Source organism: Oenanthe melanoleuca, chromosome 28 (assembly GCF_029582105.1).
Source record: "Oenanthe melanoleuca isolate GR-GAL-2019-014 chromosome 28, OMel1.0, whole genome shotgun sequence".
Lineage (NCBI taxonomy): Eukaryota > Metazoa > Chordata > Aves > Passeriformes > Muscicapidae > Oenanthe > Oenanthe melanoleuca.
Genome location: NC_079361.1, coordinates 3,647,911 through 3,673,045, shown reverse-complemented (window position 1 = coordinate 3,673,045; position 25,135 = coordinate 3,647,911). Strand labels below are relative to the sequence as shown.

Below are 25,135 nucleotides of genomic sequence, written 5' to 3'. Positions count from 1 at the left end.
GGCAGCGATGCCAGGCTTTGGGGACACAGAGGCCATGGTGCCACCCCAGCACAGCACAGGGAGCTTGTGCACACAGCACAGGGCCTTTGTCACCAACTGGTGTCACCTGCTGATGGCAGAGCCCCACAACCCCCTTGAGGGGACACACGGGGGGACACCCAAGTGCTGAGTGGGACAAGAAGAGCCCCAGGGTGACCAAACCCAGCTCTGTGTCCCAGCTGCTGGAGGTGACCGGTGACACTGAGGGTCTGGCAGTCCCTGTCACCGCCAGGGTCTGCTCCTGCCTCCCCCCCACCCCGCACTCCTGAGTGGCAGCAATTAAAATCCGCAGCCTCTATTAATAGCAGCCGGCGGGCACCGGGCCACGGCGGCACCCACGCGCTGGCACCGCGTCCCCGCGGGAACGGGGAGGCGGGGGGGGCACGGGGACCTCGGCCCGGCCCTCCCGGTGAGGTGACAATGCTCGGGGGGGGGGTGGTGGCAGCCTCAGCCCCCCCCTCCCGCGGCGCTCGGAGCCGGATCCTCCTCGTTAGAGGCAATGAATGAGTTTGCCGTGATGGTTTTCCTGCGGCTCCTCCTCGTTCCATTGAGCCGCAGCTCCCCGCCGGGCCTGACGCAACGGGGCGGCCGCTCACGCAGGGCTGAATCACGGCGCTGCCGGGCGGGGGGCGCTGGGGGGGTCCTGTGCCCCCTCCCCCGGGCTCAGCGGGGCTCTGGGGGGGTTTGGTGGCCAGGAGGGGCTCAGCCCACGCCAGCACGGGGCACGTGCGGCCGCCGCGTGAGCCGGATGTGGAGCAGCCGTGGGGGACATCAAAAAAAGCGAGTGACAGCGAGGGGAGAAGGGCAGGGAATTTATTGGGAGCAGCGGGGCCTCCTCCTCCTCCTCCCTGGAGGATGAACCCCCCTCCAGGATGGCAGGGTGAGGGTGAACCCCCCCAGGATGGTGGGATGAGGATGGGGGAGCTCAGCACCCACTGGCACTTCACAGCCCCCCCGATCCCAAACTGCAGCAGGAGGAGGGTGTGAAATGGAGGTGACAGCCTCAACAAGTGTCACCTGTCCCCCCTGATCCCCCCCAGGGGAGGTGAAAACAGCCCCGAGGTTTTACCACACCGAGGCGAATCACCAAATCACGTTCTCCTCATCCTGCTGCTTTGTGTCATGCCAGGCCCAAAATAACCTCCCTCCACCGCCCCCCCTTTCCACTCCAGGTTTTCAAAGGAAGATTAATTGACTCGGGGATGTTGCAGCAATTAAACTAACGAGCCCCAGGATCTGTCAGATGATGCTCAGCTGCCTCCATATGCTGCAGCTGGGCCACCACCGAGGCTCGGTGCCTCCTTCCCGCTGCCGGCACTGCGCCATCCTTATAATTCCATCAGCGCTTCCAGCAGCCGGCGGAAGCTGCAGCAGCAGCAGCGAGGGCTCTGGGTAATTAAAATGCAGCCCCTGCCTGAGCCAGGCTGTGTTTCACTGCTAGGGAGGGAGCACATTCCCAGCTCCAGCCTCTGATCCCAGCTCCTCTCCCCCGAGGGTAAATCCAGCGGGATCAGCAGCTTCCCCGGGGTTCTGCATCTCGTGTCTCTCAGCAGCACCTCCACTCTCCCCCCACAAGGGAGGTGATTCCACTCCTTTGGAAACCTGGAAAAGCCTTGGAGCAGCTCCTGATGGCAACTGCTCAGCCCCTCTGATTGCAGAGCACTGAAAACACAAGAATTTGCCCCAAAACGTCAGTGCTGGGAATTGTTACTGCAAGCTCGTGGATCCCAGGTTCTGGATAACGTGAGGCTCTGCTCCATCCCTGGAAGTGTCCAAGGCCAGGCAGGACAGGGCTTGGAGCAACCTGGGATAGTGGAAGGTGTCACTGCCATGGCACTGGATGGGTTTTAAGGTGCTCCCCAACCCAAATCATCCTGGGATTCATCCTCTGTTTTTCAGAGGTTTTCCTTAGGGAATGCTCAGCCTGTGGATACAGTGCTGAGAAGGAATCAGGGCAGAGGGGCCTGGCCTTATTTTCTCCATGAATCCCTGGGAAAGCTGAGCTCCCTGAGCCCCAGGTGGGGCACTGGAAGCTGTGCAGAGGCAGCAGGTCCTGGAAGCCCCACAGGGATGTTATTTTTGGCAGCTCTTACAACCAGGTTTTGCTCTGAACTAAGCCAGCGAAAGCAGCTTAGTGCAGGCTGGCAATCCCTGCTCCCACCTGCTCTGCCTCCATTCCTGTCTGTTCCTCACCTCCTCGGAGCCTCTGGAGCTCCCAGCCTGAGGGGAAGGAGGGACAGTGGGCTCTGGGCACTGCAGGAAGCCACACACTCGAGGAGCTCTTGGAAGCAGATTTTACCCGGATCCTCAATGTTTGTGTCCGCTAATCCCTGCAGCCCTCGGGCAGGGCCAATCCCCGGGGATATTCCTCACTCTGAGCACACGGGAAGAGATCCTCCTCCTCCTCCTGCTCCAACTCATCATGGAAACACCTCCCGGGCTGGGCTGTCCCAGCGGTGAAAGGGGCGGCTCCTCCCGCAGCCGGTGGGAGGGGAGAGCTGGAGTTCTGCTCCCTCACCACGGGATGAGCACCAGCCCGGCCAGCGCGGCGTAGCCCAGCACCAAGCACAGCACCTTGAGCAGCCGGTGGCTCTTGTCCTCCAGCTCCTTGGCCAGGATCTCGAAGAAGATGATGAAGAGGAAAGTGCCGCCGGCCACGCCCTGCAGCAGCAGGGAGGCGACGCTGCCCGCGGCGCTCCCGCTGCTCTCGATGCCCATCCCGATGCCGATTCCCAGCGGGATCATCAAGCACACGGCCACCGCCAGCTTGGCCGCGTCCCTGAGCGGCAGCGAGGCCTTGGCCATGCTGATCCCCAAAGCCACGGCCACCAGCGTCTCGTGCACGGCCACTCCCAGGAACAGACTGACCACTCTGCTGCCGTCCTCCTGCAAGCCCAGCGCCAGCCCCTCGAAGATGGAGTGGGTGCAGAGGGCGAACACCAGCCCCAGCAGGCGCCGGGGGCCGCAGTGGGACAGCTCGGGGAGGGCCAGGCTGTGCGAGGGCGGGCCGTGCTCCCAGTGCAGGGCGCGGCCCCGCGACGAGGCGATAAAGGGACTCTCGTACTCCGAGTCGCTGCCCGCGTCCGAGCCCGCGTTGAAGGTCTCCAGGTCGATGAAGGAGGGTTTCTCCTTCTGCAGGCTCAGGAAGAGCTGGTCCACGAAGACCGACAGGAAGAAGCCGACCATCATGATGGTCTCGGCCACCGGGTAGTCCGTGGTGATGTTGTTCTGCCTGAGGACATCGTCGAGCTGGAAGGGAGCAAAAGATTCAGCCCTTTATTCTTCTGGAGGGAGACATTCCCACATTCCAACAGTGAATCCATTCCTTAATCCCTTTCCCACAGATCTTCAGTGAATCCATTCCTTTATTCCTCTGGAGGATCCAGAGTGAATCCATCCCTTTATCCCTTTCCCACAGATCCACAGTGAATCCATCCCTTTATCCCCCTGAAGGGATCTATTCCCACAGACCACAATGAATCCATCCCTTTATCCCTTTCCCACATTCCCACAGTGGATCCATCCCTTTATGCCCCTGAAAGGATCCATTCCCACATTCCCACAGTCTCACATTCCCACAGTGAATCCATCCCTTTATCCCTCTGAAGGGAACCATTCCCACATTCTCACAGTGAATCCATCCATTTATCCTTTTCCCACATTCCCACAGTGAATCCATCCCTTTATCCCCCTGAAAGGATCCATCCCTACATTCTCACAAATCCACAGTGAATCCATCCCTTTGCCCCCCTGAAGGGAACCATTCCCACACAGACACTCCATCGATGCTGTCACACCCTTGGCCTTTGCCAGGAAATCTCTGCCTGGCTGTTTGATCCTCACAGCCTCCTCAGTATCCCCCAGGAGAGCAGCAGGAGGTTTCACAGCTGCCCTTCCCGAGCCAGCAGTGATGTGTGAGGCAGGTGTGTAGGGCTGATGTGGCCAGAAATGTGAATTCTGTCCCCATCTGTTAACCCAGCTGGGGCAGTGACCCTGATCTCCTGGCACACATTATCTGCTCATGGGCCATCTTTAAACCAGCTGGGCAATCATCTTTATCTTCCCACAGCCCATCCTCCCTCCAGGAGATATCTCCTGTTCATGGCCACTGAGTCCCAGGGCATGACTGATAAAATTCCATCATCCCACTGGGAGATGCTCCAGCCAGGGGAGGAGCCAAGCCTTTCCTACCCAGATAAAAACTGACATTTTGGACAGCAAGTTTCCATCTTTCCACTGAATTCCAGAGGAAAGCCAGACCTTTGCACATCATCCCTGGAGCTTCAGAGGAAACTGCACCTTCTCCAGGAGCACTGCTCCAGCTGAACCACATCTGCCCCTGCAGGAGGATGCAGCCACCATTGAATGGGACTGTGCCAACACCCTGACTGACTGACGGGTGTCAGCTTGGATTCTGACTCTGGCAGGGTTTGGGATTGTTCTGTGTAATACTGCATTGCTATTTTAATTTTCCTAGTCAAGAACTGTTATTCTTAATTCCCACATCTTTGCCTGAGAGCTCCTTAATTTCAAAATTATAATAATTTGGCGGGAGTGGGGTTTACATTCTCCATTTCAACGAGATGTTTCTGATTTTATTGGCAGACACCTGTCCTTCACACCAGGACCCAGAGCACTCCCAGCTGGGCTCTGGCCCCCCCCAGCAGCACTCACCTTGCCCCTGACAGCAGGCAGCAGGGCATTGAAGCAGGTGGCCAGGAAAACACCAGCCCCAAAGGAGTTCCAGAGGGCCAGAGCCCTGCGGGAGCGCTGAGCCCGCTCGGGGTCGGCCTCCAGCAGCCTGACGGGCAGCAGGGCCCCCGCCAGCACCAGCACACACATCCCCAGCAGGCACAGCACCTTGGCCACCACCATCCTCATCCTGGCCACTGCTCCCAGGGCCCTCTGGAGGGGCTCAGAGTGGAGGCATCAGCGACAGGAGCTGCCTGTGGGTGGGAATGATGCAGAGGTTTTTGTTTCATGAGCCACAGGAAGCAGCGGGGAAAAGTTCAAGTTGTGTTTAAAAGGAATTTTAAAGCCCTGGAGTTGTGGTCAGCTCAAACCACCCTTCCCTGGAGGTCTTCAAGGCCTCCAAGCCCTATCCTTGGACACTTACAGGAATGTAGCAGCTGCTGGGAAATCCTGGTCAGGGCCCCTCCACCCTCCCAGGGAGGAATTCCTTCCCAAAATCCCATTTATTCCTTTCCCAAAATCCCATCTATCCATTCACAAAATCCCACCTCTCCCCTTCCTAAAACCCCATTTATTCCCTTCCTCAAATCCCATCTCTTCCTTTCCTAAAACCCCATCTATTCCCTTTCCAAATCCCATCCCTTCTGTTCCCCAAATCCTATCTGTTCCCTTCCCAAATCCCCTCTCTCCCCTTCCCAAAAATCCCATCTACTCCCTTCCCAAAACCCATCTGTTCCCTTCCCAAACCCCATCTCTCCCAGCCCTCTGGGAGCTGTTCCCTGTCTCCTGCCACCCCAGGCCCTGGGCCAAGTCCCTCTCTAAGGGACAAGCAGAGGAATTCAGAACCCAGCAGGTGACACTGACTCACTCCAGGCCTGGCCAAGCCCAAAATCTGAGCCCAGGCACTCCCCACCCCTGTGCTGGGGCAGAGGGAAGGGATCAAACCCTCCTTTTCCAGAGCTCACACCTCTGCAACACACCTGGCTCACCCCAGAAACCCTTGAACCTCCTTTTTTTTCCCCTTTTTCCCCATTTTTAACCCAAGCCAGCCCCCTCCAAAGCCTCAAGCTCCCAGCTCAGGTGGAGCAGCCACATCCAGCTGAGAGGGGCTGGAGCAGCTCAGAGGGAAAGGAAGCCCCAGGAGCAGCTGGTTCGCCTCACCTGCTCCTCCTGCACACCTGGGCTGGGCCCCAGCCCCAAAACTGCTGCTACAAGGGATTAACTCAGCTCCTGCTCCAATTAGTGGCTCATAATGAAGCATCCAAGCGATGAAAACTATTACATAAAGCAGGCAGGGCTCTGTGGGAGGAAAAACAAAGGGGTTCCTCATCCCTGAGCCTCCAAATCCCAGCGTTTGTTTAAAACCGGCCCTGCCGAGCCTTTGAGACTGTCCCATCACTTTGAAAAAGGAGATAATGGGGAAGGGGCTCCCACGGCGAGGAGGGGCCTGGTCTGAACCCTTCAGGATGGGGAACCCTCAGGATGGGGAAGGGGCTCTCATGGCGAGGAGGGGCCCAGCCCGAGCTCCTCAGGATGAGGAAGGGGCTCAGCCCCAGCCCCTCACGGCGAGGAGGATCCCAGCCCCAGCCCCAGCCCCTCATGGCGAGGAGGGTCCCAGCCCCAGCCCCTCATGGCGAGGAGGGTCCCGCCCCAGCCCCTCACGGCGAGGAGGGTCCCAGCCCCAGCCCCTCATGGCGAGGAGGGTCCCAGCCCCTCATGGCGAGGAGGGTCCCAGCCCTAGCCCCTCACGGCGAGGAGGGTCCGGCCCGAGCCCCTCATGGCCGGGAGGAGCTTGAAGCCCCCCCATCCCCTCACACCCAGAGCGGCCCCAATCCGAATCCAAACCCCTCAAACCAACGCTGGGGCCCAGCCCCGCTGTGCCCGCGCAGCCCCGGCTCCCCCAGCCCCGCTGCGACCCCCGCCATCCCCTCACGACCCCCCGTTACCGCGGTAACCGCGTCCCCCCCTCACTCACGGCCGGTCCCGCTCGCTCCCGGCCCGGCCGCCCCCCGCGCGCCCGCCCACGGCGCCCTCCCATTGGCTGAGACGCGAAAGCTGATTTCTGATTGGCGGAAAGAGCTGTCAATCAACGCGCCCACGCCTAGCACGGGTGAGGCGGCGATTGAGGTCCGCGGGAAACGCGTTCCGTAACGCTGGGTTCCGGGGCAGCGCCGGGTCACTGGGACCGGGAATGGGGAAAAACCGGGAACGGGAAAAACCGGGAACGGGAAAAACCGGGAATGGGGAAAAACCGGGAATGGAACAGCGCCCGCCACACCCCCACCCCTTTTTCCTGCCGCTCTGTGATCAAACTGCACTGATGTAGCTGTTGGGATGCTGCAGGGAGAGCTGAGATCCACCTGAAAATTCCGTAAAATCCATAAAATTCCCTTTTTTTTCGCTGTCAGTTCCCAGTAGAGCCGGGAATTTTTAGGAAAGTCCAAAAGGAGTTCGGCAGTTCAGCTGCAGCCAAATCCTCTGGAATTCAGGAGCAGCTCCAGGCAGGGCAGCAGAAATTCCCTGGAAAACCTCAGCTGGAATTCAGGGCTGGGAAAAACCCAACCCAAAGAGGTGGAAAAATAAAAAATAAAATTAGCCAGGAAAAAAAACAGGAGGGTGAGGGAAAGGAAACAGCACAAAATGAGCTGAAAACAGCTCCATGGCTTCCAGATTTTTGGATAATTCTGGAATATTTTCCTTTCTAGCCTCAAATTTCTTTGGTGAGGCTACAAAAAAGCAGCTGGAGAGAAGTGAAAGTAACTTGGGGAAGGAGAAATGAGGGATAAAATAGAAATATTAAAAAATATTTCTTATTTTTTGTGCTGTAGGAATGTGTAGGAAAATTCCTGCTGGGAATGACAAAAAAATGGGGAAAATGGAAAAAAAAATGGGGAGAAAAATGGGGAAAAAATAGGGAAAAAATGGGAAAAAGGGGGGGAAAAATGGAGAAAAAATGGGGCAAAAAGGGGTGAAAAAAGGGAAAAAAATGGGGGAAAAAAGGGAAAAAAATGGGGGAAAAGGGGGGAAAATAGAGCCCTGAGTCCATGGAAAATTCTGGAAAATGACCTGAGCACAAGGGGATAACAACCAAAGTGTCCAAATGGTTTTATTCCTCATGAGTGACACGAACCACATGAATTCCACGGAGCCCCCACCAAAAAAAATCACTTTTTTCCATGATTTTTTCCGTCTCCCCAACGTTCCAGAGGGGCTCCTCCTCCCCCAGGAGCCAAAAAAATCGGATTGAAATCCATTTTGGATTTTTAAAACATCCCTCTGGTGGGATTGGAGGCGGCTCCCTGCTCAAATCCCGGATTTTTGGATCCCAAATTTGGATCCAAACGGGAATTTTTGGATTCCCTCCGCCCCACCCCAGGCTGATCACGGACATGCAATTAAAAAAAATCAAAATAATTCAGAAAAAACTCCTTTAAACACACTAAAAACACCTTCACTCCCTCCCTGCCCATGTTCCATGGGAGAAATTCCCATTTTTCCAGAGTTGCCACACACTTAAATGGGATTTTCCAGGATTTTTTGGGATGGAAAAAAGCCCCAAAACGCCTGGGGGAGTTTCAGTCCTGACATCCCCCTGTGGATCCTGGAGAGGGGAGCAGCAAAATTCCCAAAAAATCCCAGATTTGGAACAAAATCCTCATTCCCAGAAGGTGGAAAATCCCAGGAATTCCAGGCTGGGGATGAGCAGGGACTCAAACACTTCTTGGAAGTGGCTCCTGAAGGGGAAATTGGGGAAAAAAAAAAGAAGAATTTGCTTGGAAATCCTCCAAAAAACCGAGAAAAATCAAAAATAAAAACTGTCCAGGCAGCAAATCCTGCAGGAATTTGGGAATTTCCCAGAGGAATTCTCCCAGTCCGGGTGGGAAATTGAGAATTTGGTGCTGCCAGGAGAAAAAAAAAAAAAAGAAAAAAAAGCTGGAAAGGGGAAAAAATAATGGGAGGAGCTGGAAAAATGGGAATTGTGGGGGACATGCAGGGAGGGAAATTTGGGGAATTTTTCTGTTTTTTCTCCATTCTGGGTTTGGGATTTTCCCCCTCTTGGACACTCCCAAGGGCAGAAATGGCAACACGGGCGCGGCTCCGGCCGGGAACAAATCCTGGAATTGCCACGGCTGCAGAGAGAGGAAAAACAGGAATTTTAATTTTTTTTTTATTTTATTTTAATCTAATTTATTTTACTTCAATTTATTTTTATGTCAATTTTAATTTATTTTTATTATTTATTTTAACTTTTTTATTTCAATCGAATTTATCTTTAATTTAACTTGCTTTACTTTGATTTATTTTTATGTCAAATTTTATTTATTTTTACTTTATATATTTTTCATTTATTGTATTTATTTTTAATTTATTTGGCTTCAGTCTAATTTATTTTAAATTTAATTTATTTTAAATTTAATTTATTTTTATTTATTATAAGTTAATTTATTTTTATTTATTTTAAATATAATTTTATTTTATTTCAACTTTAGTTTATATTTTATTATCATTATTTTAAAATATTTTATTTCAATTTATATTTTAAATTGAATTGATTTTCTATTATCTTGCTCTTATTTATTTTTATTTTATTTAAATTTTAACTTATTGTTATTTTATTTTATTTCAATCTAATTTATTTTAAATTTAATTTTCATTAGTTTTTCTTCAATTTAATTTTATTTTGTTTCACTGTTAATTTAAATAACTTAAATTTAATATTTCCATTCTTTTCAGTTCACAATTTTTAATTTATTTTACGTTTTATTTTAAATATTATTAAAGTTATTTAATTTTAATTTATTTAAATTAAATTCCCAATGGAATTCTGGCTGTTCCCAATGGGAATTCCGCCTGTTCCAAACAGAATTCCGCCTGTTTCCAGTGGAATTCTGCCTGTTCCCATCAGGAATTCCGGCTGTTCCCATCAGGAATTCCGGCTGTTCCCAATAGAATTCCGCCTGTTCCCAAAGGGAATTCCGCCTGTTCCCATCAGGAATTCCGGCTATTCCCAATGGGATTCCACCTGTTCCCAGTGGAATTCCGCCTGTTCCCATCGGGAATTCCGGCCGCTCCCAATGGAATTCTGCCTGTTCCCATCAGGAATTCCGGCCGTTCCCAATGGAATTCCAGCCATTCCCATCAGGAATTCCGCCTGTTCCCAATGAGAATTCCGGCTGTTCCCAGTGGAATTCCGCCTGTTCCCATCGGGAATTCCGCCTGTTCCCAATGGGATTCCGCCTGTTCCCATCGGAATTCCGGCTGTTCCCAGTGGAATTCCAGCCGTTCCCAATGGAATTCCGCCTGTTCCCATCGGGAATTCCGGCTGTTCCCAGTGGAATTCCGGCCGTTCCCATCGGAATTCTGCCTGTTCCCATCGGAATTCCAGCTGTTCCCATCGGAATTCTGCCTGTTCCCATCAGGAATTCCGGCCGTTCCCAATGGGAATTCCGCCTGTTCCCATCGGAATTCCGCCTGTTCCCATCGGAATCCCGGCCGTTCCCAATGGAATTCCGCCTGTTCCCAATGGAATCCCGGCCGTTCCCAATGGAATCCCGGCCGTTCCCAATGGAATTCCGCCTGTTCCCAATGGAATCCCGGCCGTTCCCACCTCACTCCTGCTGCTCCTCGTTGCTGGCGCTCGGGGTCCGGCTGCGGATTTGGCTGCGGAGCTGCTCGATGAGCTCGGGGTTCTGCTGCTGCATCTGCTGCGCAAACTGCTGACCCCTGGACAGAGGGACAGAGGGACATCAGGGACAGAGGGACAGCAGGGACAGAGGGACAGAGGGACATCAGGGACAGGGGGACAGCAGGGACAGAGGGACATGGGACATCAGGGACAGAGGGACAGAGGGACACGGGACATCAGGGACAGGGGGACAGGGGACAGCAGGGACATCAGGGACAGCGGGACACAGGACAGAGGGACAGAGGGACACAGGACATCAGGGACAGAGGGACAGAGGGACAGCAGGGACAGAGGGGACAGTAGGACATCAGGGACAGAGGGACAGCAGGGACAGCGGGAACAGCAGGACATCAAGATTTTCCCCGAGATTGTCCCCAGGATTATCCCTCACGATGTCCCCAGGGTGTCCCCACACGGTCCCCTCAACTGTCCTCCAGGCAGTCCCTGGGATTATCCCCCACAATGTCCCCAGGCTGTCCCCAGGCTGTCCCTAGGCTGTCCCTAGGGCTGTCCCCACAATGTCCCCAGGCTGTCCCTAGGATTGATCTCCTGGGATTGTTCCCCAGGCTGTCCCTAGGGCTGTCCCCAGGATGTCCCTAGGGCTGTCCCCAGGCTGTCCCCACAATGTCACCAGGCTGTTCTCAGGATTGTCCCCACAATGTTTCCACAACTGTCACCCAAGCTCTCCCTATTCCTGTCCCCACAACTGTCCCCAGGATTATCCCCTGGATTGTCCCCACAACTGTCCCCAGGATTGTCCCTAGGCTGTTCCCTAGGATTGTTCTCTTGGGACTGTTCCCCAGGACTGTCCCCACAACATCCCCAGGGCCGTCCCCACAATGTCCCCAGGGCTGTCCCCAGGATTGTCCCCACAATGTCCCCAGGCTGTCCCCAGGGCTGTCCCCACAATGTCCCCAGGATTGTCCCCACAATGTCCCCAGGGCTGTCCCCAGGATTGTCCCCACAATGTCCCCAGGGCTGTCCCCACAATGTCCCCACAATGTCCCCAGGCTGTCCCCAGGGCTGTCCCCAGGGCTGTCCCCACGATGTCCCCAGGCCCATTACCAGTCTGTCCCCACAATGTCCCCAGGACTGTCCCCAGGATTGTCCCCACAATGTCCCCAGGATTGTCCCCACAATGTCCCCAGGGCTGTCTCTAAAACATCCCCAGGGCTGTCCCTACAATGTCCCCAGGGCTGTCCCCAGGGCTGTCCCCACAATGTACCCAGGATTGGCCCCACAATGTCCCCACAATGTCCCCAGGACTGTCCCCACAATGTCCCCACAATGTTCCCAGGGCTGTCCCCACAATGTCCCCAGGCTGTCCCCAGGATTGTCCCCACAATGTCCCCACAATGTCCCCGGGACTGTCCCCAGGATTGTCCCCAGGGCTGTCCCCATCCTGTCCCCCCTGTCCCCCCACTCACGCCTGGATCAGGCTGGCCAGGTCGTTGGTGGAGGGGCTGCTCCCGGTGGCTCCCATGGCGTTGTGGCCTCCTGAGATCATCCCAGACATTCTGCAAGGGGAAAAAAATCCCAGAGAATCCCTAAAAAAACCTGGGAATGGGAGCAACCTCCCATCCCTGCACCAGGGAATTCCCTGGATCACCTATAATTAGTAATTAAGCTGAAGAATAAATAAGAATAACTAGAATAATGTCAGTATTCCTGGATTTATGGGATCACAGCCCTGCTTATTTCCTGCATCCATTAAAGGATTCCCTGGATTCCCTCCAGGGCTGAATCCAGGTGGGAATTCCAGCAGCCAGTGGGAACTGAGGGTGTCATTCCAAAATCCAAGGATCTGGGGGCTCCTGAGGGTCCCTCCCTCCTCCCACGCTCTGCAGGGATGCTCAGGAATGGATTTCTTGGATTTATGGATTTATTAATTTTCTTAAAATACTGGGAGCTGCTCCTCACAACCACCCAGAAATGGGAATATTCTCATTTTAACCAAGCTGGGAAATCCTGAAATCCCATAAAACTGTAACAGAGCCAATTCCAGGGCAGTGATCCATCCCATCCCACCTCCCTCTGGAAAAATTTTATCCAAATTCCTCTCCCAGGGAACTGGGCCAGTTCTGAGCCCCTCTCCACATTCCTGACCCAAATTCCCTCCTGCTCCCAAACCCCACAAATCCCAAGAGGGAATCAGGAAAAGCAGGATCTGACTCACAGCTGCTGTACTTGGGGGTTGTTCATGAGGTTTGAGGCCTGTAAAAAATAAAAATTAAAATATATAAAAATATTAAACAACACTTTTGAATAAAATAAAAAATAAAAATAATGAATAAATAAATAAAAACCCAACACTTTTGTTTGAACTGTTTAATCCTTAAAGAGTGCCTCATAAATTGATGTGGTCATCAATAATAATTATGGGAAGAACTGGGAGAGATTCCAGAGATTCCATCCCAAGGAATTCCATGTGGGAGACACTGGAGCTCCTGGAGAGGCTCCATCCCAAGGAATTCCAGTTGGGAATTCCCAAAGAAATTCCATGTGAGGAGAGCTCCATCCCAAGGAATCCCAGCTGGGAATTCCCAAAGGAATTCCATGTGGGCAGAGCTCCCAGAGAGGCTCCATCCCAAGGAATCCCAACAAAAAAAAAATCTCAGAGAGGCTCCATCCCAAGGAATTCCAGTTGGGAAAATCTCCCATGGAGAATCCATCCCGAAGAATTCCATTTGGAACACACCAGAGCTCCTGGAGAGACTCCATCCCAAGGAATTCCAGCTGGGAAAAGAGATTCCAGAGAGGATCCATCCCAAGAAATTCCATGTGGGACACACCAGGGCTCCCAGAGAGACTCCATCCCAAGGAATTCCAGTTGGGAAAAGAGATTCCAGAGAGGATCCATCCCAAGGAATTCCAATTGGGAAAAGCTCCCAGGGAGGCTCCATCCCAAGGAATTCCAGCTGGGAAAAGCTCCCAGAGAGAATCCATCCCAAGGAATTCCAATTGGGAAAGCTCCCAGAGAGAATCCATCCCATCAGGAATTCCAGCTGGGAAAAGCTTCCAGAGAGCCCCCACCCCAAGGAATTCCAGCTGGGAAAAGCTCCCAGGGAGCCCCATCCCAAAGAATTCCAGCTGGGAAAAGCTCCCAGAGAGCATCCATCCCAAGGAATTCCAGCTGGGAAAAGCTTCCAGAGAGAATCCATCCCAAGGAATTCCAGCCGGGAAAGCTCCCAGAGAGAAAATCCATCCCAAGGAATTCCAATTGGAAAAAGCTTCCAGGGAGGCTCCATCCCAAGGAATTCCAATTGGAAAACGCTTCCAGGGAGGCTCCATCCCAAGGAAATCCATATGAGGAGACACTGGAGCTCCCAGAGAGAATCCATCCCAAGGAATCCCAACAAAAAAAATCTCTCAGAGAGAATCCATCCCAAGGAATTCCAGCTGGGAAAGCCCCCAGGGAGCCCCATCCCAAGGAATTCCAGCTGGGGAAGCCCCCAGGGAGCCCCATCCCAAGAAATTCCAGCTGGGAAAAGCTCCCAGAGAAAATCCATCCCAAGGAATCCCAACAAAAAAAATCTCTCAGAGAGAATCCATCCCAAGGAATCCCAACAAAAAAAATATCTCAGAGAGAATCCATCCCAAGGAATTCCAGCTGGGAAAAGCTCCCAGAGAGAATCCATCCCAAGGAATTCCAGCTGGGGAAGCCCCAGGGAGCCCCATCCCAAGGAATTCCAGCTGGGAAGCCCCAGGGAGCCCCACCCCAGCTCACCATGCTCATGAAGCCGGGGTTGTTCAGCAATCCCGCCAGGTCGAACCCGCCGGGGCCGCCGGTCTGCAAGAGAGGAGCAGAGCAGAGCAGAGCTGCTGTCACTGCCAGACCATCCCTGATCCCACAGCCTGGAAATCCCATCAGGAATGCTCTGGGATAAAGGATCCATTCCCAAAATCCCATCCCTCACTCCTAGAGCCAGACAATCCCATCAGGAATGCTCTGGGATAAAGGATCCGTTCCCAAAATCTCATCCCTCAGTCCCAGAGCCAGGAAATCCCATCAGGAATGCTCTGGGATAAAGGATCCGTTCCCAAAATCTCATCCCTCAGTCCCAGAGCCAGGAAATCCCATCAGGAATGCTCTGGGATAAAGGATCCATTCCCAAAATCTCATCCCTCCTTCCCAGAGCTCCCACAGCCAGGAAATCCCATCAGGAATGTTTTGGGATAAAGGAATTCATTCCCAAAATCCCATCCCTCACTCCTAGAGCCAGCCAATCCCATCAGGAATGCTCTGGGATCAAGGGATCCACTCCCAAAATCTCATCCCACCTTCCCAGACCCAGCCAATCCCATCAGGAATGTTTTGGGATAAGGGATCCATTCCCAAAATCTCATCCCTCCTTCCCAGAGCTCCCACAGCCAGGAAATCCCATCAGGAGTGTTTTGGGATGAAGGAATTCATTCCCAAAATCCCATCCCTCGTTCCCAGAGCTCCCACAGCCAGCCAATCCCATCAGGAGTGTTTTGGGATAAAGGGATCCATTCCCAAAATCCCATCCCTCACTCCTAGAGCCAGACAATCCCATCAGGAATGCTCTGGGATCAAGGGATCCATTCCCAAAATCTCATCCCTCGTTCCCACAGGCAGGAAATCCCATCAGGAATGCTCTGGGATAAAGGATCCGTTCCCAAAATCTCATCCCTCACTCCTAGAGCCAGCCAATCCCATCAGGAATGCTCTGGGATAAAGGAATTCATTCCCAAAATCCCATTCCTCATTCCCAGAGCCAGGAAATCCCATCAGGAATGTTTTGGGATAAAAGGATCCATTCCCACTATCCCAGGCTGCTCCAACCTTTCCTTGGACATTCCAGGGATCCAGGAGCAGCCACAGCTCCTCTGGGAATTCCACCCCATTCCCTCCCCACCCTCACAGCCAGGAATTCCTTCCCAAAATCCCACCCAAATTCCCCTTTCCCAGTCTAAACTCATTCCCTGAATCCTGGAATTCCACCCCTCATCCCAAATCCTCTCCAGCTCTCCTGGAACTCCTTTAGGCTCTGAGGTTTCCCTGGAGTTTCTCTTCTCCAACCTGGCCTTGAATCCTCAAATCCAAGAATTTCTTTCCAAAATCCCACCCAAATTCCCATTTCCCAATCTAAATTCATTCCCTGAATCCTGGAATTCCATTCTTTATCCCAAATCCTCTCCAGCTCTCCTGGAGCCCCTTTAGGAGCTTCCTGGAGTTTTTCTTGAATCCTCAAATCCAAGAATTCCTTCCCAAAATCCCACAAAAATTCCCCTTTCCCTGTTCAAATCCATTCCCTGCATCCTAAAATTCCATCCCTCATCCCAAATCTCTTTCCAGCTCTTCACCCTCTGGAAGTGACTCCCTGGAATTTCTCTTCCCCAGCTTTTTTTTGGACATTCCCAGGGATCCAATTTTTCAGGGAATTCCATCCCATCCCTTCATTCCCAAGGATTCCTTTCCCATTATCCCTTCCCAACATTCCCCTTGTCCTGTCTCTCCAAATATTCCCATTTTTTGTGGCTCCCTGCAGGTCCTGGCAGGATCCCAAATCCAAACTTTAAACCCTAAAAATGGGAAATCCCCAAAAATGGAAAATCCCAAAAATGATCCATGAGGACATTCCTGCCTGGAACAGCCAAACCTCCAGATTTCTTCTAGAGAAAAAAAAAACAAACTTTTGTGTTTAAAAAAAAAACACCTAAAACCACTTTTGGTGCTGTTAAAAGCACACAGGGAAATAAAATAAAATAAAATAAAATAAAATAAAATAAAATAAAATAAAATAAAATAAAATAAAATTAAATAAAATAAAATAAAATTAAATTTTAAAAAAAATTTAAAAAAAGCTGAATTTTGGAAAGATTTGATCCCAATTTCCCCTCTGGACTTTCACCATCTCCACCCCAAATTTTGCATTAAAAATTTGCATTTTTAACACCCATCCAAGCATCACCTGCTGCTTTTAGAATGAAAAAAACCCCATTTTTAATCCCAATAAACTCCTAATTCCAGGACTTACTGGACTGGGAGTCTCCTTCATTTTCTGTTCTGCTATTTTGAGGTTGGATTTGTAGGTTTCATTGTCAGGATCCAACTCCAGAGCTTTTTTGTAATAAACAACAGCTTCTGTGTGTTTGTTTAGGCTGGAGAGAGCCAGGCTGGGAGAGAAAATAAAAATTATTGGCACTGAGGGATTTTTTTGGGTATTTTTTTAACCTATTAGTCCCCACCAACTTCATAAAAATTAAAAAATATTGAATTTTTTCCACCTTAAAAACCTGAAACTGTGGGAATTTTTCAGGGACTCAAGATTCCACCAAGAAAGAAAATAAAATTAAAAGTCACAGAGGAGTTTTTCTGTCACTTGTTTTATCCTATTGTTGTCCTCACCAACTTCCTAAAAATTGAAAAATATGAAATTTTCTCCTGAAAATGTGGGAATTTTTTCATGGTGAAACAGAGTGATCAAATCCCTGTTCTGGGATTCAAAATTCCATCAGGAAAGAAAAAAAAAATCAAAGTCCCTGAGGGATTTCTGTCACTTGTCTTATACAATTTTTGTCCCCACCAACTTTCTAAAAATTGAAAAATATTAATTTTCCTCCACTTTAAAAATCTGAAACTGTGGGAATTTTTTCATGATAGAGCAGAGTGATCAAATCTCTGTTCTGGAATTCAAAATTCCATCAGGAAAGAAAATAAAAATGAAAGTCCTTGAGGGTTTTCAATCACCTTTTTAACCCAACTGCTGTCCTCACCAGCTTCCTAAAAATTGAAAAATACAAAATTTTCTCTACTTTAAAAACCTGAAATTTTTTTCATGGTGGAGCAGAGTGATCAAATTCCTGTTCTGGGGTGTTTGGGGACCCAAAATTTTCTGAAAAGGAAAAAAAAATCAAACTTATTGAGGGCCTTTTTTTAAATCGAATTGTCCCCACCAACTTCCTAAAAATTGAAAAATATTAATTTTTCTCCACTTTAAAAATCTGAAATATTTTTCCTGGTGTAGCAGAGTGATTAAATCTCTGTTCTGAGATTCAAAATTCCATCAGGAAAGAAAATAAAAATGAAAGTCCCTGAGGGATTTCTGTCACAAATCGAACTGTCCCCACCAACTTCCTAAAAATTGAAAAAATGAATTTTCCTCCACTTTAAAAACCTGAAACTGTGGGAAATTTTTCCTGGTGGAACAGAGTGATTAAATCCCTGTTCTGGGGTGTTCAGAGACCAGAAATTTTCTGAAAAGGAAAAAAAATCAAACTTATTGAGGGCCTTTTTTTAAATCGAATTGTCCCCACCAACTTGCTAAAAATCGAAAAATGTGAATTTTCCTCCACTTTAAAAACCTGGAACTGTGGGGATCTTTTCATGGTGGAACAGAGTGTTCAAATCTCTGTTCTTGGATGTTTGGGGAGCCAAAATTCCCTGAAAAGGAAAAAAATCAAACCCATCGAGGGCCTTTTTTCAAATCGAATTGTCCCACCAACTTCCTAAAAATCGAAAAATATGAATTTTTCTCCACTTTAAAAAAATCTGAATTTTTTTCCTGGTGTAGCAGAGTGATGAAACCCTTTTCTGGGGTATTTGGGGAGCCAACATTCCCTGAAAAGGAAAAAAATCAAACCCATCGAGGGGCTTTTTTTAAATCGAATTGCTCCCCACCAACTTGCTAAAAATCTAAAAATATGAATTTTCCTCCACTTTAAAATCCTGAAACTGGGGATTTTTCATGGTGGAACAGAGTGACCAAATCCCTGTTGTGGAATTCAAAATTCCATCAGGAAAGAAAATAAAAATGAAAGTCCCTGAGGGATTTCTGTCACAAATCGAACTGTCCCTACCAACTTCCTAAAAATCGAAAAATATGAATTTTTCTCCACTTCAAAACCCTGAAATTGTGGGGATTTTTAGTGGTGGAGCAGAGTGATCAAATCTCTGTTCTGGGGTGTTCAGAGACCCAAAATTTTCTGAAAAGGAAAAAAAAAAATCAAACTCATCGAGGGCCTTTTTTCAAATCGAATTGTCCCCACCAACTTGCTAAAAATCGAAAAATATGAATTTTCTCCACTTTAAAAACCTGAAACTGTGGGGATCTTTTCATGGTGGAGCAGAGTGTTCAAATCCCTGTTCTGGGGTGTTTGGGGAGCCAAAATTCCCTGAAAATGAAAAAAATCAAACCCATCGAGGGGCTTTTTTCAAATCGAATTGTCCCCACCAACTTGCTAAAAATCGAAAAATATGAATTTTTCTCCACTTTAAAAACCTGAAACTGTGGGGATTTTTTCCTGGTGTAGCAGAGTGATTAAATCTCTGTTCTGGGCTCAGAAACCCCAGGGATTTGGGCTCTGCCTCACCCCATCCTGCCGTAGGCTTTGCTGTAGCCGGGGTCGATGCCGATGGCGCGCTCGCAGTCCCGCACGGCTCCGGCGTAATTGCCCAGCTTGCTGTAGGCAGCAGCTCTGGAAAAATGGAAAAATGGGATAAGAGGGAAGCAGGGAATGCTGAAAAGCTGGAATATCCCCAGGGAAGTCAGGCCTGGCTCCTCCAGGCTGAGCTCAGTCTGGGTTTGAGCCAGGTTTGGAGCCAAACCCAACCCCAGACCCGCACAGATCCTCTGCTGGTTCTTCCAGCATTAAAATTCCTTTCATTTCTCTCATCTATCAATTCCTCAAAGAGGAAAAACTTTAAAGTTTTTACTTTTTAAGGTTGGTTTTTTTTTTAATTTTTAAAATTATTTTGTAAGCTTTTCTTTAGTTTTTTTAAGTTTTTCGTTTTCAAGTTTTTCGTTTCCAAGTTTTTCGTTTCCAAGTTTTTCGTTTCCAAGTTTGCTTTTAAAGTTTTCTTTTTAAAGTTTTTTTTCCCCAAGTGAAAAATAATAAAAAATATTGACTAATGAGTGGTGCAAAGCCCTGACACCATACCTGTTGCAGAAATAAACAGCATTGGCTGGGTTTAACTCGATGGCTTTTCCATAAAAAGACACGGCAGCCTCGAAATTTTCTGCCTTCATTTGGTCGTTTCCTTTTGGGAAAAGATGGTGAGAAAAAAGGGGGAAAAAAATTGGGATAAACCAAAGCAAAGGTTTGGATCCATGGGAGTAGCACAGTGTGGAATTCCAGCATCCCAAAAATCACCCCAGCTGCATCAACCCTCATCCCACTTTTATCAGGGACAGGAAGGATGGATGCTCTGCTCCACACCCCACAGGATTTTTGGGATTAAAATCCCACTGATCCAACATTCCTGGCAGCAAAACCTCCCCACACTCCTGCAGAGCAAGAAGCAGAAATAGAAATATTCCCATTTTCCCCCCATTCCAAGCATTCCCCAGGCACCAGGGAATTAAGATCCTCCCCCAATTAGCAGCAAATTTCATTTTCCAGCAGCTCCAGGGTTTGGTACCTTCAGTTTTGAGTCTTTCAGCTTCAGCCACATCATCTTCTGAGGGGGTGACAGGCTCTGAGTTTGTTCTGGAATGTTCCAGCTCCTTCCAAGGAGAGGGAGAAGCTGAGATGAGGATCCCCACAATTCCCATTTTTCCAGCCCAAAACATTCCCCCTTCCCACACAGCAGCAGCAGCCTCCTGGAAAAGCCAGCAGAGCTCAGGGAAAAGGGAATATTTGAATATTTCAAGGCACTAACCTTCCCTGCCACAGCTTCAAATATTTCAGGAAGGGTTTGGGACACAGCCAGCCCTTGATCTTCCATGGAGACCCCAAATGCTGTTTCCAGGCACTGGATGGCCACTGGAAAAGGAGAGTCAGGTCAGTAATTAATAAATATTTATAGATTTAATATATTCATCCCTCTCCCTCATCTCTCTCTCAAGAAAAAAAAAAAAAAAAATCAGGGAAAAAACTCCAATATTTTTCCCACACCAAATGGGATTTTTTGGGTTGTATCCTCAGATTTTGCCAAAATTCATCCCCAGGCAAAGGTTCCCTCTGGATGGAGCTAATTCCAGGGATTCCTGGGGGTTGGGAATGAACCAGGCTGGGGGTGCAGCAGCATTGCCACAGCTGGGAATGTGGGAATGGCCCAGAATTCCCTCCAAGGAGAGATCCAAACATTCCCCTGGCTCTGGGAACCCTGAGCCACCTCCTCCCTCCTCTGCAGGGAACAGAGAGCTTCCCAGAGCCCCCCTGCCACATTTCACATCCCAAAATATCCCAATATTCCCAGCAGCCATCCCCCACACTGGGACAAACCCACAAATCAAAGACTAAACCTTAAGTTCCTTTTAAAATCCATCCTGCTCTCCCTGCCCTTTGGAAAAACACTGGGGGAAGATTTTTGGGGAGTAGAGAGGAAAAAACAACCCCAAAGATTCCCTGGATCAGGGAATTCCCACCTCCCACCCCACAGAACCCTCCTGGCTCTGCTTCCTCTTCTCTTCATCTTAGGGGATGAAGGCTCTAAGTCTCCAAGCAGGGATCAGGGAGGCTTTGGAGCCCAGATCCAGCTAAGCTGCTCTGGGAAGAGATCAGAAACCAACCAAGCCAGCAGCACCCCTGGGTCCCTCCCAAAAGGAAAAACCCACCCCAAAATTCCACCGAGGTTCAGCACCAGAAGCAGAAAACAGGGAAAAAAAAAACCCAAATTCTTCCCAAATTTTGGCCTGATGAAGCCACCCACCTTCCAAACTCTCCTGAGCATCTGGGGACATGCTGCCACTCTGGAGCTGGGAGTGCAGGAACTGGATGATGGAATAGGCCAGACGCTTCTGGTCTGCCATGCTGGGACACAGGCTGAGAGGGGCTGGGCTCCACTGCTCCTGCTGCCAGACACACCCTGGGGACAGAAACTGGGGTTCAGAGGGAAAAATATCCTGGGGACAGAAACTGGGGTTCAGAGGGGAAAAACACCCTGGGGACAGAAATTGGGGGTTCAGAGGGAAAAAACACCCTGGGGACAGAAACTGGGGTTCAGAGGGAAAAAACACCCTGGGGACAGAAATTGGGGTTCAGAGGGAAAAAACACCCTGGGGACAGAAATTGGGGTTCAGAGGGGAAAAACACCCTGGGGATAAAAACTGGGGTTCAGAGGGAAAAAACACCCTGGGGACAGAAACTGGGGTTCAGAGGGAAAAAACACCCTGGGGACAGAAATTGGGGGTTCAGAGGGAAAAACACCCTGGGGATAGAAACTGGGGTTCAGAGGGAAAAAACACCCTGGGGACAGAAACTGGGGTTCAGAGGGAAAAAACACCCTGGGGACAGAAACTGGGGTTCAGAGGGGAAAATACCCTGGGGACAGAAACTGGGGGTTCAGACGGTAAAAACACCCTGGGGACAGAAACTGGGGTTCAGAGGGAAAAGAGCTTAAAAAACCACCCTGGGGACAGAAACTGGGGTTCAGAGGGAAAAAACACCCTGGGGACAGAAACTGGGGGTTCAGAGGGGAAAAACACCCTGGGGACAGAAATTGGGGGTTCAGAGGGAAAAAACGCCCTGGGGACAGAAATTGGGGGTTCAGAGGGAAAAAACACCCTGGGGATAAAAACTGGGGGTTCAGAGGGTAAAAACACCCTGGGGACAGAAATTGGGGTTCAGAGGGGAAAATACCCTGGGGACAGAAACTGGGGGTTCAGAGGGAAAAAACACCCTGGGGATAGAAACTGGGGGTTCAGAGGGAAAAAACGCCCTGGGGACAGAAATTGGGGGTTCAGAGGGAAAAAACACCCTGGGGACAGAAATTGGGGGTTCAGAGGGAAAAACACCCTGGGGATAGAAACTGGGGTTCAGAGGGGAAAAACACCCTGGGGACAGAAACTGGGGTTCAGAGGGGAAAAACACCCTGGGGACAGAAACTGGGGTTCAGAGGGGAAAACACCCTGGGGACAGAAACTGGGGGTTCAGACGGTAAAAACACCCTGGGGACAGAAACTGGGGTTCAGAGGGAAAAAACACCCTGGGGACAGAAATTGGGGGTTCAGAGGGAAAAGAGCTTAAAAAACCACCCTGGGGACAGAAACTGGGGTTCAGAGGGAAAAAACACCCTGGGGACAGAAACTGGGGGTTCAGAGGGGAAAAACACCCTGGGGACAGAAATTGGGGGTTCAGAGGGAAAAAACACCCTGGGGATAAAAACTGGGGGTTCAGAGGGTAAAAACGCCCTGGGGACAGAAATTGGGGTTCAGAGGGAAAAAACACCCTGGGGATAAAAACTGGGGTTCAGAGGGTAAAAACACCCTGGGGATAAAAACTGGGGGTTCAGAGGGAAAAAACACCCTGGGGACAGAAATTGGGGGTTCAGAGGGAAAAAACACCCTGGGGATAAAAACTGGGGGTTCAGAGGGAAAAAATACCCTGGGGACAGAAATTGGGGGTTCAGAGGGAAAAAACACCCTGGGGATAAAAACTGGGGGTTCAGAGGGAAAAAATACCCTGGGGACAGAAATTGGGGGTTCAGAGGGTAAAAACACCCTGGGGATAAAAACTGGGGGTTCAGAGGGAAAAAACACCCTGGGGACAGAAATTGGGGGTTCAGAGGGAAAAGAGCTTAAAAAAACACTCTGGGGACAGAAATTGGGGTTCAGAGGGAAAAAACACCCTGGGGACAGAAATTGGGGGTTCAGAGGGAAAAGAGCTTAAAAAAACACTCTGGGGACAGAAATTGGGGTTCAGAGGGAAAAAACACCCTGGGGACAGAAATTGGGGGTTCAGAGGCGAAAATACCCTGGGGATAGAAACTGGGGTCCAGAGGGAAAAAACACCCTGGGGACAGAAATTGGGGGTTCAGAGAGTAAAGGGCTTTCAAAAAACACCCTGGATAGAGAAATTTGGGATTCAAAGAGTAAAGGGCTTAAAAAAACCCTAAAAACAACAAAAAAAACAAAACCAAAAAAAACAAAACAACAACAACAACAAAAAAACACAAACAAACAAACAAACAAACAAAAAAAAACCTTGGAGAGACAAAAATTAGGGATTCAGATAGGAAAGGGCAAAGGATTTTGGAAGTTCCTGGCTTCCAAAAAATCTTGAAGAGACAGAAATTAGGGATTAAAAGAGCCAAGGGCAAAGGGTTTTGGTGCTGCTGTCCCTTGGGGTGAGTTCTGGGGGTCAGAACTGTGCTGAATATTGAGAATATCGAATATTCTCGTCTCTAACAGCAGCGAGACCCCAGAAGGCAGAGCCCGAGGCCGGGGGTTCCCAGCGACCCCGCGGCGATTCCCGAGGGAAAGCGGCTCCAGCGCCGCTGCGCTGCCCGGCCCGCACGGGAACGGGGCTTGTAGCACACACCGAGAAACGGATCGAGGGAGCCCAGCGGGACAGAACCGGGACAGAACCGGGACAGAAACGGGACAGAACCGGGACAGAAACGGGACAGAAACGGGACAGCACCGGGGACAGAAACGGGACAGAACCGGGGACAGAAACGGGACAGAAACGGGACAGAACCGGGGACAGCCCAGCAGAACCGAACCGGGGACAGAACCGGGGACAGAACCAGGACAGAAACGGGACAGAACCGGGACAGCACCGGGGACAGAACCGGGACAGCACCGGGGACAGCACCGGGACAGCCCAACAGAACCGGGACAGCACCGGGGACAGAACCGGGGACAGAACCGGGACAGCACCGGGACAGAACCGGGACAGCACCGGGACAGCACCGGGACAGCACCGGGACAGAAACGGGACAGAAACGGGACAGCACCGGGACAGCACCGGGGACAGAACCGGGGACAGAACCGGGATCAGCACCGGGGACAGAACCGGGGACAGAACCGGGACAGCACCGGGGACAGCACCGGGAACAGCACCGGGAACAGCCCAACAGAACCGGGAACAGCACCGGGAACAGCATTGGGAACAGCACCGGAACAGAACTGGGAACAGCACCAGGAACAGCCCAACAGAACCGGGAACAGAACCGGGAACAGAACCGGGAACAGCCCAACAGAACTGAACCGGGAACAGCACCGGGGACAGCCCAACAGAACCGGGAACAGCACCGGGCCCGTCCGAGCTCCCGTTATCCCCCGTAATCCCCCGGAGGAGGCGGAGAGGGGAAGGCACCGCTCCACCTTCTGCTTCCCAAAGCCCCGGGAGCCCCGCCCGGAGCCTCCCCCGGTGGGGACAACCGGGAACCCGCCGGGTCCCTCCGGTGCCACCACCGGGACCGGGGCTGGCAACTCCGGGCAGGACCGGAGACAGAGAAATCCCAGCGGGAGCCACAGCCCGGTTCATCCCAGTACAGCCCGGTTCATCCCGGTACATCCCGGTACAGCCCGGTACAGCCCGGTTCATCCCGGTACAGCCGGTACATGCCGGTACATGCCGGTACAGCCCGGTACATGGCGGTACAACCCGATACATCCCGGTAGACCCCGGTACATGCCGGTACACCCCGGTACACCCCGGTACAGCCCGGCACGCCCCGTCCGGTCCCGCCCCCCAGGCCTCGCTGCACCCGGTGCCGGCCGGTGCCGCTGTCCCCAAGCCGGAGCGGCACCGCGGCTGCTGTTGGGAAGCACGGCCCGGAAGCAGCGGGTGTGGAGGCGGAGGGGTCCCGCTGGAGACCCCGTCCCGGTGCCGCTGTCCCCCGGTGTCCCCCGGTGTCCCCCGGTCCCCCCGCGCTCACCGGACACTCGCCTGGGCCGGGCGCGCTCCCGCACTGCGCATGCGCAGCGCCCTCAGCGCGCCGGCGCCGCGCCGGCCCCGCCTCACCCCATAACATATACGGGGCGTGGCTTATAGCGGAAGCTCCGCCCACCTCGGGACCATAGA

At 51.1% G+C, this 25,135-nt stretch overlaps 2 protein-coding genes across 4 annotated transcripts; both read right to left on the bottom strand.

Annotated features, from left to right (window-relative positions):
- Positions 1-835: 835 nt before the first annotated feature.
- On the bottom strand, positions 836-6,760 carry SLC39A3 (solute carrier family 39 member 3). 2 transcript variants are annotated; one of them, XM_056512889.1, is made up of 4 exons: positions 6,707-6,760; positions 5,893-6,030; positions 4,714-4,985; positions 836-3,288 (listed from the first exon to the last, which is right to left on the bottom strand). In XM_056512889.1, the coding sequence occupies exons 3-4, from the start codon at positions 4,918-4,920 to the stop codon at positions 2,554-2,556; spliced, it is 942 nt and encodes a 313-aa protein (XP_056368864.1). In that variant the 5' UTR covers positions 4,921-4,985; positions 5,893-6,030; positions 6,707-6,760; the 3' UTR covers positions 836-2,553. The 2 variants fall into 2 exon arrangements, with proteins under 2 accessions (XP_056368864.1, XP_056368865.1); XM_056512890.1 differs by having other exon boundaries at positions 6,678-6,742.
- A 1,052-nt stretch (positions 6,761-7,812) lies between these two features.
- On the bottom strand, positions 7,813-25,062 carry SGTA (small glutamine rich tetratricopeptide repeat co-chaperone alpha). Of its 2 annotated transcripts, none has more exons than XM_056512855.1 (12): positions 24,990-25,062; positions 21,036-21,191; positions 20,043-20,146; positions 19,803-19,887; positions 19,322-19,421; positions 18,755-18,859; positions 16,420-16,558; positions 14,145-14,207; positions 12,594-12,631; positions 11,845-11,934; positions 10,340-10,455; positions 7,813-8,861 (listed from the first exon to the last, which is right to left on the bottom strand). In XM_056512855.1, exons 2-11 carry the CDS (start codon positions 21,133-21,135, stop codon positions 10,341-10,343), a joined length of 939 nt encoding a protein of 312 aa, XP_056368830.1. In that variant the 5' UTR covers positions 21,136-21,191; positions 24,990-25,062; the 3' UTR covers positions 7,813-8,861; position 10,340. The 2 variants fall into 2 exon arrangements, with proteins under 2 accessions (XP_056368830.1, XP_056368831.1); XM_056512856.1 differs by having other exon boundaries at positions 25,001-25,056.
- Positions 25,063-25,135: the final 73 nt, after the last annotated feature.

Excerpts from the sequence above, each read along its gene's own strand:
- SGTA (XM_056512855.1), bottom strand. The coding sequence starts at position 21,135 with ATGGCAGACCAGAAGCGTCTGGCCTATTCCATCATCCAGTTCCTGCAC. Across the intron at positions 11,935-12,593 it reads AACCCCCAAGTACAGCAGCT|AATGTCTGGGATGATCTCAG; the intron begins GTGAGTCAGATC and ends TTCCCCTTGCAG. Across the intron at positions 10,456-11,844 it reads CTGGCCAGCCTGATCCAGGC|GGGTCAGCAGTTTGCGCAGC; the intron begins GTGAGTGGGGGG and ends CCCTCTGTCCAG.
- SLC39A3 (XM_056512889.1), bottom strand. The coding sequence starts at position 4,920 with ATGAGGATGGTGGTGGCCAAGGTGCTGTGCCTGCTGGGGATGTGTGTG. Across the intron at positions 3,289-4,713 it reads TGCCTGCTGTCAGGGGCAAG|CTCGACGATGTCCTCAGGCA; the intron begins GTGAGTGCTGCT and ends GCTCCCTTCCAG.